Source organism: Terrapene carolina, unplaced genomic scaffold, assembly GCF_002925995.2.
Source record: "Terrapene carolina triunguis isolate 2854851 unplaced genomic scaffold, T_m_triunguis-2.0 Scaffold558, whole genome shotgun sequence".
NCBI classification, from domain to species: Eukaryota; Metazoa; Chordata; order Testudines; family Emydidae; genus Terrapene; species Terrapene triunguis.
This window is the reverse complement of record NW_020664909.1, coordinates 2,969,554-2,982,503: the sequence shown is the minus strand read 5'-3', so window position 1 is coordinate 2,982,503 and position 12,950 is coordinate 2,969,554. Positions and strand designations below refer to the sequence as shown.

Here is a 12,950-nt window from a genome sequence, read left to right as displayed (position 1 = left end):
AAATTACTTTTTTTTTTTTTTACTTATTTCAGTTTTAACCCTTTTTATTGTAATCTAAAATGCTAAACCATGGCTTAAAGTGCGCTTTGGAACCATTAATTATTATTACACTGCAAATGAACGATTCAAAGGAGAAAATTTATTTCAAAGCACTAAGCTAATTATAGCATAAATTCAGTAGCATAGCTTCCTTCACTAATAGAAGAGAATAAACCATAACCTTCACATATTTTAAAATTATGAACTGCAAGTCAGTTATTGGAGTCCTGGAGATGATAAACAGTTTATTCTGATCAGTTGTTAAGCAAGGAAAAAAAGGGGTAAAGGGAATTCAAGTTTGAGAAACTGAACTTGCAGAAAGTAAGAGCAGAGTCCAATACAAGTCATCTGTGTTCAAGCACCTGAATGCACCAATGATAGGTGCTCTGTGGGCACTTAATCCAAAGCCCCTTGCAGTCAGTGAGTAGACTCCCATTGACTTCAGTGGGCTTTGGATCAGGCCCTGAACTCCCAATGGGCTGAATCTGAGAGCTGTTCAGTACCCCCAACTCTGCTTTTGATGGGAGTTAGAAGTGCTCATCGCTTATCTGTGGCAGCCCATGGGTCAGCTGCCAAAAGATTAGACACTGGTTTCTTGTTCAGTTTGAAAATAATCATGGTCAGAAAGGTTGTTCTCTGCTTACTATATTTCAAGTAAATGTTCTGCATCGTCATAGGATGGGGGGAAGAAGAATTAACCCCAGTCTGAGTCCTAAACTTAGCTCCATCTGAAATGTTAAGCAACATCTCTAAGCAAGGTCAGGAAATAAATGTATATTTTGCACCCCAGAAAAGATTAAATCTTGGATTTTTGTTTTCTAGAAAGAACGAAGAATAATTTCAACCCAGAGCCACAGATCTGACCTGATTCAGGAAAATATTTCCCTGGTTGTAGAGGCAGCATGTAAAGAAACAGCCATCCATGACCATTTGGAACCAGCTCTCAGCTGTGCAAAGGAACACTGCTCAGAGGCTCCTCCCAGGAGTTCATTGCAGAAGCAGTATTCTGCCACCAGTGAGGATGTGAGGATTTCCCCACTAGTTGGCACTGCTGGTAAACCAAAGGTGGACATGTCAGAGTATCTGAGCAAGTTGCGCAACAGAATCTGCAAGGGAAATCAGTCATTTGTTTCAGCTGAGCCAAGTATGTAATATATCTGTGTAGGCAATAGTTATATTTATTGATTTTTTTAGAAACTTAGAAGAGGCAGGCATGACTTACTAATGTAAATACTTGAAGTAGAATGTATGGATCAGAGATCACACTGTCACTAAAACATTGCACAAATCTCAGAACAGTGCATGATGTGTACTATTGGAATGGATGGTCTTGTAGTTAAGGAACAGCAATGGGGCGACAGAATTTCTGGGTTCTGTTCCTTGTTCTGCAATTGACTCATTGTGTGACATTGGGCAAGTTACTCTGCTTGTTTCTGATCTTTAAAATGAGAGAAATATTTACCCACCTTAAGGAGATGTGTTGTGGCTTAATTAATTAATGCCTGAAAATTGATTTGAGATCCTTTGGTAAAAGGTTCTATATAAATATATAAAATCATATAAAGTAAGACTGGAAGGGACCTCGAGAGGTCACCTACTCTAGCCCCCTGCACAGAGGCAAGACCAAATATATGTAAACCATCCCTGAGAGGTGTTTGTCTAACCTGTTAATAAAAACCTCCAATGATGGGTATTTCTCAGTGCCCTTGGAAGCCTCTTCCAACGTTTAACTATCCTTATAGATTCAAAGATTTTCCTAACATCTTTACCTTAATATCTTAGCTTCTTAATATTTTTATTTTACCTAAATCTCACTTAATGCAGATTACACCCATTGCTTCCTGTCCTACCTTCAGAGGACATGGAGAACAATTGATCACCTTCCTTTTTATTACAGCCATTAACATATTTGAAGATTATAATCAGGTCCCCCATCAGTCTTCCTTTCGCAAGATTAAGCATGTCCAGTTTTTTAACCTTTTCTCATAGATCAGGTTTTCTAAAGCTCTTATCATTTTTTGTAGTTCTCCTCTGGACTCTCTCCAGTTTATCCACATCTTTCCTGAAGTGTGGTGCCCAGCATTGGACACAGTACTTCAGCTATGTCCTAACGAGTGCTGCGTAGAGCTAGACAGTTACTTCCTGTGTCTTAGCTTTGACATTTCTGTTAATACACCTCAGAATTATATTCGCCTTTTTCTCAACTACATCACATTGTTGGCTCATACTAAGTTTGTGATCCCCTGTACCCAGATCCTTTTCAACAGTACTACTGCCTCGCCAGTTATTCCTCATTTGATTTTTCCTTCCTAACTGTAGTATTTTGCACTTGTCTTTATTTATTTTCATCTTGTTAATTTCACACCAATTCTCCAATTTGTCAAGGTCATTTTGAATACTAATCCTTTCCTCCAAAGAGCTTGTAATGCCTCCCAGCTTGGTATTATCCGCAAATTTTATAAGCATGCTTTCCACTCCATTAGCCAAGTCATTAATGAAAATATTGAATAGTGCCAAATGCAGAACAGACCCCTGTGAGGCTCCACTAAATAAATCCTCCCAGTTTGACAGCGAACCACTGATAACTACTCTTTAAGTATGTTTTTTTCAGTCAGTTATGCACCCACCTTATAGTACTTTCATCTAGACCACATTTTGCTAGTTTGCTTCTGAGAATGTCATGTGGGACTGTGTCAGAAACCTTACTAAAATCAAGATATATCACATCTACAGCTTCGCCTCATCTACTAGGCCAATAATCTTGTTGAAAGTAAGTGTGCATGTCTATGTAAAAAATCATATTGGAGTGAGTAAAGGATACAGTGTCAACCTTAAGTTTGAATCTCCTTTTTTTGAACATGTAAGTCAGAACCATAGTGTTGCATTAAACCTAAGCTTATTTTATTCAGTGTCCTTTTTGGTGTTTTACTCTCCTGCCTCCCTAGTATCCCTGCAGATGTACATTAACATCTTTTTAGCTGAAGACTGGGTGGAACTCTTAGGAGCCTGTAAATGCCACTCTTAAATTAGCCAGTAGGGGTTGTGCAGAGCAATGGAGGTCAGCCTGCATTATAGTAGTTTCTTCACAGTCTTCTCTGCCCCTTCCAAGCCAATGAGAGAGACAGATATATACACGTATGTTTGTGTGTGTATGAATGTATGTAACTTGATTGCTTACATGGTAGTGCATAGTTCAACCCCAGGTCTACCAAGTCAGCATAACATCCTGTTTAATGGGGTTTAATTAAACCCCAGTGTCAATTGCAGACAGGCTTTTTTTTTTTTTCTTACCAAAAATCTGTGATTTGATAGGAGTTACAATTTATTCTTAAATCTGAGTCTTATAAAAATGCATTTTCCTCTTTAGTTGTTCTTTCCAGCGACGATGAAGGATCTTCTGAACCAAAAGATCCAGAAAAGCTGGATCTGCAGCCTGTGTATGATGACACAACTGATAATAAAGAAACAGAGCAAGAGCCTGAGTTACCTTTGGCAGAAGAGCTATTGCAAGATGTAACTGAAGATGAAGAGCAGCTCTGTGTAAGCTCGAAAGCTTGTCTCTCTCACCAACACAAGATGGTCCAATAAACAATATTACCGCACCCACCTTGTCTCTCTAATATCCAGGGACCGACACGGCTACAATAACATAGGCTAAAACTGCTCATTTCCTTTATGCCTAAAAATGGGATTTGAATCTAAAGCTCATGGTAAAAGCAAGTTCAGTAACTCACTGACCAATTTTATACCATTGGGTTTTGTGTTGCTGTACTCAGTCTAACATCCCTGCATGTAATCTTGTATCGAGTTAGAAGAGACATTGCTGTCTTTTCCTATAGATGAAGTATTGCAACATGCCATGAATATTGGTTTTAAGTTGGATTGTGTGGGTTTGATGTGGGAAAAGGGATATTTGCTGCTACTCTACTGTATGGGTCTTATTTTGGGTTAGATCAGTTTGCAAAGGGATGGAGTTGAAAGAGCACTGTTACATTTTGACGAAGTGACACAAACTAGGAAGAGTGAGTTGCCTCTCACCCCCTGAGAGGATAAACACCAGAACTGGTTCCTTAGTAATAATAACATATGTATCTTGTAATATGGAAAACCTGTATGAAAAATAACTCATATAAATAACTCTCACAACTGCAGGGGGGAAATATCTTGAGGTTAGGACTAAAAACTCATTTCAAGCACTGTATTAAAATATTTCTAATTGTATAGATTTCAACGGAACCACTTGAAGATAACTCTTCCATAGATTTACCTTCCTGTAACACATCCAGTATACAGATGGGGCCAGCATTAGATATTAAGATTACTACGCTGTATATAGGAAACATAAAAGGAACGTCAACAGGTTGTGTTACGGTAAGTTGACTTCTGATTACTGTGATGGGTCTTTGGCTTTAAAAATAAAAACAAAACTTCTGCCAAGTTCCACATATTATAAATAGACTTCAAAGGATGAAAAGTCCTGAAAGAAGACTGATAACTCTGAAATTAGACCTGCCCCCTTCCTACCAGTTGTTTTGATCAAGAGGTGTCCATGTAACTCATCACCTCCTATCTGTTGTACAGATGTGTACCATTCAGTAGCTGGAAGGCTGTTGATGTTTTCCAAGGAATACATGCTCTGAAGTTTTCAGAAAGCAAGATTAATATGAGTAGGCAGGGTACTTACATTCTCAATCATAAATCAAACTGGGACAATTTTTTAAAATCACAGCTGGAAAGCAAAAACTGGCCTGATCGGACGTAACATCTCTTGAAACCAAGAGCAATGATGTTTTACTGGAATACTGCCGATCTTACAACAAAGTAACCCTTAATGTTTGTATTCCAGATGGACAGTGTGCTCCAAAACTTCTCATTTAAAGAGATGCGCTCTATATCGTAGTTTTAAAACAAAGAGCATTAAAACAGCACCAAAATCTTAATATGGACAGAGGGGGCAACATACATATCATGTTATAAAAAAATATAAACCAAGAAAGAGATTAAACCATAGCCCAGGTATGTTACGAGGTATTGCGATTTCTGCAATTCCCAGACCAGACTCAGTGTACATACTGCAATTAAAACAAATCCAAGTTTTGTTTGGACACATTTTTCAATTCTGGTTTATAGATTCATACTTCAGGACATTCCTTAGTAATAATTTCAGCTGTTTCCATTGCTAGTGTGCCCTGTGAAAAAGATTCTGATACGGTAATAAAATGTATCGTAAAAGTCTAATGAAATAAAGACTTGCCAAAATCATTCAAACTGTACTTTGTGACTTTTGTAGAATCAGTATCAACAGCCAGAATTTAAAATTTTTATCCTAACAGTTTAAAAGTTTAATTCTGTCAGTAGATTTAAGACTTCTTGCCCTAAGATGCGTGTAAGATGCAGGACTATACCACCATGTGATTGCTAATACAAAAGTTCTTAAATTATCTGTATAAAACAACTGCCAAAATTGTTAAGTTTCATTAGGCTCCTGTATTCATATTTAGGCACCTATTTAAAAGTGACCAGGTTTTTAGGGGAGCTGGGCCTCTTTGCTAGCTACCATTGACTCCATGGAGATTTGAGATGCTGAAGCATCTCTGAAAATCAGATCGGAGTTATTTAGATGCCTTATTATGGATTTAGGAGCCTAACATTAGGCACCCTGGTCAAAAATTTTTTGCCTGAGTTTTCAAATCAAATATTTTTTCTTTCAGCTTATTCAGCTGAGCAGAAAGAGGAATGTACAGAAAATAAATGTTTGCTGTTTAATTGTTTTGAGCAATAATATTGAAAAATAAACTAATTTTTACTGTTTTAATTTTTCCTTTAAGTTTACTACAAGGTATATTAAGATCCCATTTCAAGGTAAGATACTGTATTGCATCATGGCCTCTTCTTAACAAAACCATGTGCAAAACACGCACATTTTCTATGAAAACATTTTGTATAACTTACTGTTCTGCAAGCGCTTTCCCTCCTTAATTGTTTTCAATATGGCATTTAGACCAAAGTGAGGGAGTTCTTATGATACAGTAATTAATAGCTTAATAGCTTTCAACTATTTCAGTAGCATCTGTGATATTTATAATGAGCCCATCACTGTTCTATCTCGGGCCTTGATCTTGCCAAGACTTAAGCAGCATGTGCTTAATTGTAAAAGCAAGTAGTTTCATTGAAGTAAAAGGGACTAGTCATGTACTTGAAGTTTAGCAGATACATAAATTTTTGCAGTCCAAGTGAAATGTTACATGTTGGTGTTAAAGGAAATTCCTTATCAACTAAAGATAAGGAAGTATAAACCAGTATTTTAATGTTAAGTCACCTGTTCAGAGTATTATAACATAATGAGCATATAACCACTACTCAATAGAAAGGGTTACTCTGCCATTTTTAATTGATGACAGATGAATTGACTGAAAGAAGGGGAGTTGGGTTTCTGACACAATTGAATTTAAATGTAATAGCTAGAGAATTAATATAACTACAGCTATTCTTAGGGAAAATGAGTTTTGTGCAGTTGTGCTTTCGTATTACAACTTTGTAACTTTCTGTTTAGAGTGCAAGTCTTAGAAAAGTAGATGTCTTCACATACTACTCATGCTACACAAGTTTGATACAATGGCATTTGACTTTTATTTTGTGTGTCTTAATATGCAATATATTTGTGTGTGTATCTCAGTGGTAAGATGTGCTTATTTTAAACCCTGTTTCCTACAGTGGCTCCTAATAAGAACATAGAGTTGTCAGTGGATACCATACACCTAAGAAAGTTTGGCCTGTGGAGGAATAATGAAGATTGTCACTCTTCAAGGAGTAGCACTTTCATTTTCCTTTGGCTGTCTGCAGACTACGTAGAAAAGATTGAAACCCAATTAGAAAAGTCTGTTTTAAGCAAGCCATGTGAGTATATGATAGGACTATTCACGGGCCCCTTTAAGACATTATGAAAAAAATTTGCTTGCTATATATAAGCATGCAGTCAGGTGGCTATTTCAGATTTTAAATGTTTGAGAAACAGGAGACCATTAATTATTTAAAGGTAAAAAGTGGTCAGTTTTGCTTTCTCAAAATTCATCTGTTTAGTTGGCTTTCCCTAAAAGGGGAAGTAAAATTAATCTAATGTAGTGCAAAATTTCAACAAATTAATGGCATAGTCTAAAGCTCAGTGAAGTTGATGGGAAGTCATGTGAAAAGTACAGAAATAAATGTGCCCCTTTGAACTGTGCAACATTGAATTCTGCATATGGATGGTGTGATAGTGTGCTCAGAAGGCCAGGCAGCCAACTGGTTAGCAACCTGATTTTTGGCCCCTTTCTTCTCTGACCAGGTTGTAGAGGTGTCTGGTTCTCTCACCTTAGACTGGAAAACTTCTAGCCTCAACTTGCATCTGGGTCTCAGTCTGTAAGGGAGTGTGGTAGGGGGTCCTGGGCCGGGTGTGAAGCAACATCGGCAGGGTCCTCCTGGCAGAGTCCAAGTCTGCTGCCTTGAGCTACTTCCTACTTATGTCCCTTCGGTTTGGGGCATGGCTTCTCTAGTCCAAACAATTTGTAGTGGCTCACCTGGAGTAGCACCCCCTTGTGGACCTTTTGTGGCATCAGGTCCCTCTGAGTAAGGTTGGAGTGTCCTAGTCCCACAATGTCTTTTACAGTCAAATCATAACCTTTCACTCACTGCTAGATGGTCCTCAGTCTCCTCAACAGTCTCTTGATCAGGGATACAGTGCTTCTCCCCCAGCAGCTGTCACGGCTGTCAGGCTTGTATTGAAGCTACCCCCTGCCTCTCTTTGCTGGTCAATCCTGAACTGAGCCAGGTTCTCTCTCTCCTTCTCCCTCTAGACCTGTCATTGGCTGTAGGTATGTGGGGGCTAGCTGGACCTATACACTCTCTTTAACTCCTTTTCTGCTGGTGGGAGGTTTCTCTGCTCTATCACAGATGGCTTTCAAAATCAGGCTGACTATAATAAGTATCTCTTTAAGAGCAGGTATAGTGTTCTCCAGGGATTCTATCTTCTGGTGGTGAATGTGCAAGAATATCTTGGAAGACAGCAGGAGATATTTTGATTCTTCCAAAATGTGATGTAACACCATGGTGCAGTCTTGTTGGATCAAATAGAAAAATCCCACAAGAGGTCAAATGCAGATAGATTATTTAACTTGTTTATATGGCCTTTTAGGCAGGGATTGTCTTTGTTTTGTAAAGCACCGAGCACATCTATAATGCTATGCAAGAAATAATGTGGGGATATAATTCTCCTTCATACATTCAGAGACCTTATAAATTAGGCAGGAATGAGGGAATAATTTGTCTGATGTAGCAGCTCTGACTTGGAGATGATGAGCCACATTACTGTTGTTAAAAGAGAGAAAATAGGAAACAGGATGAAAGTCAATAATTGAAGTGACATGGAGAATCTCTCACGACTGGTCTGAGCCCACAATATTTTAATGAGCAACCGCATGACCATTATTAAAACTGTAGTGTCAGTAGTCCTTGAGATTCAGTAGTACTTCTAACCCATAAATGTGCTTTCTTCTATTTAAAGAGAGAATTTAGGGTAAGCATTAGCTTTTATGCATGGAATGGGAGTTTTGTAAAGTGAGAAATTGAGTGAGGCCTAGTCTACGCTAGGGAATTAGGTTGGTTTAACTATGGGCAGATCTACTAGTGTAGACGCGATAAAATCGATCCCTGATTGCGCTCCCCGTCGACTCCGGAACTCCAGCTCGCGAGAGGCGGAAGCGGAGTCAACGGGGGAGCGGCAGCGGTCAACTCGCCGCCGTCCTCACGGCCAGGTAAGTTGACCTAAGATATGCTGACTTCAGCTACGCTATTTGTGTAGCTGAAGTTGCGTATCTTAGGTCGACCCACCCCCTTCCCCCCGCTAGTGTAGACCTGGGCTATGTCACTTGGAGGTGTGAAAAATCCATACTCCTGAGTGACGCATTTTTTAAACTGACCTAACCACTGCCATAGACAGCAGTAGAATTCTCCCCTTGACATAACTACCACCGCTTAGGGAGGTGGATTGCCTATGCTGACAGGAGGAGTTCACTGAAGTGCTACAGCAGCGCAGCTGCAGCAGTGCCACTGTGTCGCTGTAGTGTTCTATGTGTAGAGGTACCCAGAGGGATCTGGGATCCTGCAAGGTGGGAGGGTCCCAGAGTTCATGCTCCAGCCCAAGCCCAGAAGCCTACACTGCAGTTAAACAGCTCTGCAGTCCAAGTCCCCCGAGCCTGAGTCAGTTGGCAGGGGCCAGCCACGGATTTTAATTGCAGTGTAGACCTACCCTTACAGAGACAAGGTGGGTGAGGTAATGTCTTTTACTGGATCAATGTCTTGGTGAGAGACAAGCTTTCGAGCTACACAGAGCTCTTCTAGGAAACATAGTGCCACAGCTAATAGAAGGCAGAACTGATTGTTTAGCATAAGTCATTAACACACATTTCAAGGGGCCATTCAAGGTGACGTGGCCCGATAACATCCCTCCAGTCATTGGGGGGGCGGGGGGAGGGAGCACCATGGAGGGTAGAGGTTGTTAGTGGGATAGATTGTTGTAATAAGCCATAAATCCAGTGTCTCCCTTCAGTTCGATTTTTAGTGTCCAGTAAAGTTATGAATTTAAGCCCCCACGCTCATCTTTTGAAGGTGATGTGTAGGTTTCCTTTGAGAATGAGGACTGAGAGGTCAGATATAGAATGATCGCTTTGTGAAAAGTGTTCACCTGTAGGTGATACGGTGTTCTTGTCTCTCATCGTTTTTCTGTGTGAATTCATTTGAGAGCATAGTGATTGTCTGGTTTCACCCACATAGGTGTTGTTGGGGCATTTAGTGTACTGGATGAGGTGTACACCACATGTTATGATAGGCATGTGTAGGACCCAGGGATCTTGAAGGATGTGTTATGGGGGGTGTTGATCATCGTAACAGTGGAGATATGTCTGCAGGTTTTGCATTTGTTCTGGCAAGGTCTGGTGCTGCTTTGAGTTGGTGTATCCTGTTCTGTGGGTAGCTTGCTTCTGATGATGAGGGTAGGGGGGTTGTTTGAAGGCCAGAAGAGGGGACTCAGGAAAGATTTCTTTCAGGATGTAGTCCCTATCGAGTACAGGTTGTAATTGAGTTAGGCATTCATGATGCCCAGATCTAGTAAGGCTAAATCGCTTAGGGAATTCACATGCATTGAAATTAATGGTAATTGTAAATCTAATCCAGTAGGCAGTTGTGACTATCAGCCCAAATTATTTTGAGGCATTATTGCAGGGGTTGGCAACCTATGGCACGCGGCTCGCCAGGTTAAGAACCCTGGCGGTCAGGCCAGTTTGTTTACCTGCTGCGTCAGCAGGTTCGGCCGATTGCGGCTCCCACTGGCTGCGGTTCGCCGTCCCAGGCCAATGGGGGCTGCGGGAAGCGGCACGGGCGAGGGATGTGCTGGCCGCGGCTTCCCGCCGCCCCTGTTGGCCTGGGACGGCGAACCGTGGCCAGTGGGAGCCGCGATCGGCCGAACCTGCCGACGCGGGAGGGAAACAAACTGGCTCAGCCCGCCAGGGTGCTTACCCTGGCAAGCCGCGTGCCACAGGTTGCCGACCCCTGCATTATTGTTTAATAGGAAACCTTAAGGAGGCACTATTAGTTTTTTTATGCTTGGCTGTTTTGTGCCTGTTAAATTTAATTTAAAACTTTTTTAAATGTAAATAATAACTTGTTTCAACAAATCAGTGCTGTGATCTGACAATTATAGTCCATGCAACTATTGCTGAAGTTCTGCCATATCTCATCAGTCTCAGTTAATGCGCTGCCTTTTTTCTTCTTACAGCCAAATCTAGCGAATTCGTTTTCCTTGAACTCGTCCAACCGCTCACGGAAAGAGAACAGATTAAGCTGAATGAGATGATTGCGGAAGTGAGCAAGAAAAACAGGTCACCAGATCTCTCTGACTTCTTGTCTTGGAAGCAGGCATTACCTTTGTTTAAGGACTTGTCGCCTGAGGAAAGCTCCTTTATGAATTGTTGCCAGGCTTCATTTCAGCAGCAGATGCAGAAGGACAGCGCTCCAGTTCTTGTGAACCCCCTACCTCAGGTTAATAAATGACTCTCAGATGATTCATTGGAGTCAAGTCACTTACTGCCAGTAGAGAAATCAAGCCATTTTCAGTTAACCACAGAAAATAAAAGTATCTGTTTCCATACTTAAGAATCGATAACCTTTGTTAGTTTATCCTTCATAATGAGGCAATAGTTACATTCTGCATTAAGTGCTAGATTGTCCCCTGTTAGGATGCACAGGAGGAGGGTTCAAGGGGCCCTTTGCCATGGTACAAAACCTGTGCAAGAGCCAGCCAGACCATGTTTCTTGCATTCAGAGAAGCACAAGGATCCCATTCCTGCCTTCCGCTTCTAGGTGTGCAAGCCATTGTAGGGCACTGGGTTTATTGCGCAGTCTGGCCCTGATACACATCTTAGAGGGAAAAATTGGAAGCTGAAAGTTCTGACATTTGGGGGATTGGTCAGTTCCATAATCAGACATATTTGTTCTATTCAGTAACAATATTGGTATAGGAAGGGTGGGTTGGTCTGAATACAAAACTAGAAGTCAAGAGTTCATCTGTTTTGCTCCCTGCTTTTGTGATGGCTCTGTAGCCTTTGCCACGTCACTAAAGGCTTGATGTGCCCAATAACTGCAGCTCCCATTGAAGCCAATGGGGTACTCAGCACCTCTAACATTCTAGCCTTATCCTTTCTGCTTCTATTTCCTTTTCAAAAAGGTGGGGATAATACTGCCCAACTCACATGGCTGACTAATGTTTGTAAACCATTTTGAAGAGAAAAGGGCTATATAGGTGTCACCTAGTCTTGTTGTCTGTATGTGTGCTTTGGCTCGCAGGTACATTTACCGCTGAACTGCTTATGTTGCATGTAAGTGTTAAATTCTGTTTTTGCTAGCCAGCAGGTAGGTTTTGGCAGGAGAAGAAAGGGACAAAATATGAAGATTTAATGAATAATGAATTCATTGAATAATAAATGAAGATTTATTGTAGATAGCAAAATGTACTTTGGTTTGTTTTATGTCTAGCGGCCTTTGCTGTGTGTTCACTTGTGTATAAAGATGATTTCTTTTGTTTAGGTTTTTTCTTTTTCTCTCCACCAGCAGGAACCAAAAGCAAATGTCACCAAGCCAAGTTATGCTCTATTGCAGAAGCAAAATGGTGGTTGTTATTCCATTGCTCTGTCATGTAAGTCAGATGATGAGTGGAAAGAAATAAGAGAAACTGGACCAGTTCAGAAGTATGTATGCTTTATTTAAATTATCAGTTAAGAAAAAAGCCCATGATTGCAAATTACATAAGTAAATAGCCGGAATAAATTAATGACTTATTTAATGTTTGTAAACTACTTTGAGATTTTTGGGTGAAAGGTGCTGTGTTACATGTGAAGTATTTCTATTGTAAGTTAACCAGATCTGCACTTTACTTCAGTCTCTCAGCTCTCATCACCAGTGGGAGAGAAGCGTGTCTATGCTCCATGCATTAAAGTTAAGATCATTTCACTAAAAGTTAATACGTGAAGTAAGGGCTAAATCCTGTCCCAGTAAAACCCCCATTGATTTCAATGGGACCAGGATTTGACTCTAAATAATGTTGTTTCACTGTAAAACACTGTTCCTTCTGTCATGTTTGAGCTACTTAGCTCTCTGAGTGTCTTAAGCCACATTATTTATCACAAGATCTTTTTTGTCAGTCAATACAGCAATTATAAAACAGGATGCAGCAATATATTAGAAGATAACTAGCACCAAGCTCCTGCTGTATCTATGTCTGCTCTCAATATTAAATGGCAGATTTTTGTTAATTGCATTTAAGGCCTTATGTTTTACACACTGTTGGAATTATTAATATTGATGCAGATTATTACCATGGCACT

General features: G+C 40.3%; 1 protein-coding gene across 5 annotated transcripts in view; it reads left to right on the top strand.

The window, feature by feature from the left end:
- The window catches only part of SENP7 (SUMO specific peptidase 7), a 72,771-nt gene that overhangs the window by 40,949 nt on the left and 18,872 nt on the right, over window positions 1–12,950 (top strand). For 3 of the 5 annotated variants that reach the window (XM_026659004.1, XM_026659003.1, XM_026659000.1), the window contains 7 exons: window positions 862–1,183; window positions 3,407–3,579; window positions 4,264–4,410; window positions 5,868–5,901; window positions 6,754–6,936; window positions 10,847–11,109; window positions 12,154–12,314. In XM_026659004.1, the coding sequence (XP_026514789.1) occupies window positions 862–1,183; window positions 3,407–3,579; window positions 4,264–4,410; window positions 5,868–5,901; window positions 6,754–6,936; window positions 10,847–11,109; window positions 12,154–12,314 (1,283 nt within the window). The remainder of the gene's footprint in view (window positions 1–861; window positions 1,184–3,406; window positions 3,580–4,263; window positions 4,411–5,867; window positions 5,902–6,753; window positions 6,937–10,846; window positions 11,110–12,153; window positions 12,315–12,950) is intronic. The other 2 variants (XM_026659002.1, XM_026659001.1) reach the window with 2 other exon arrangements.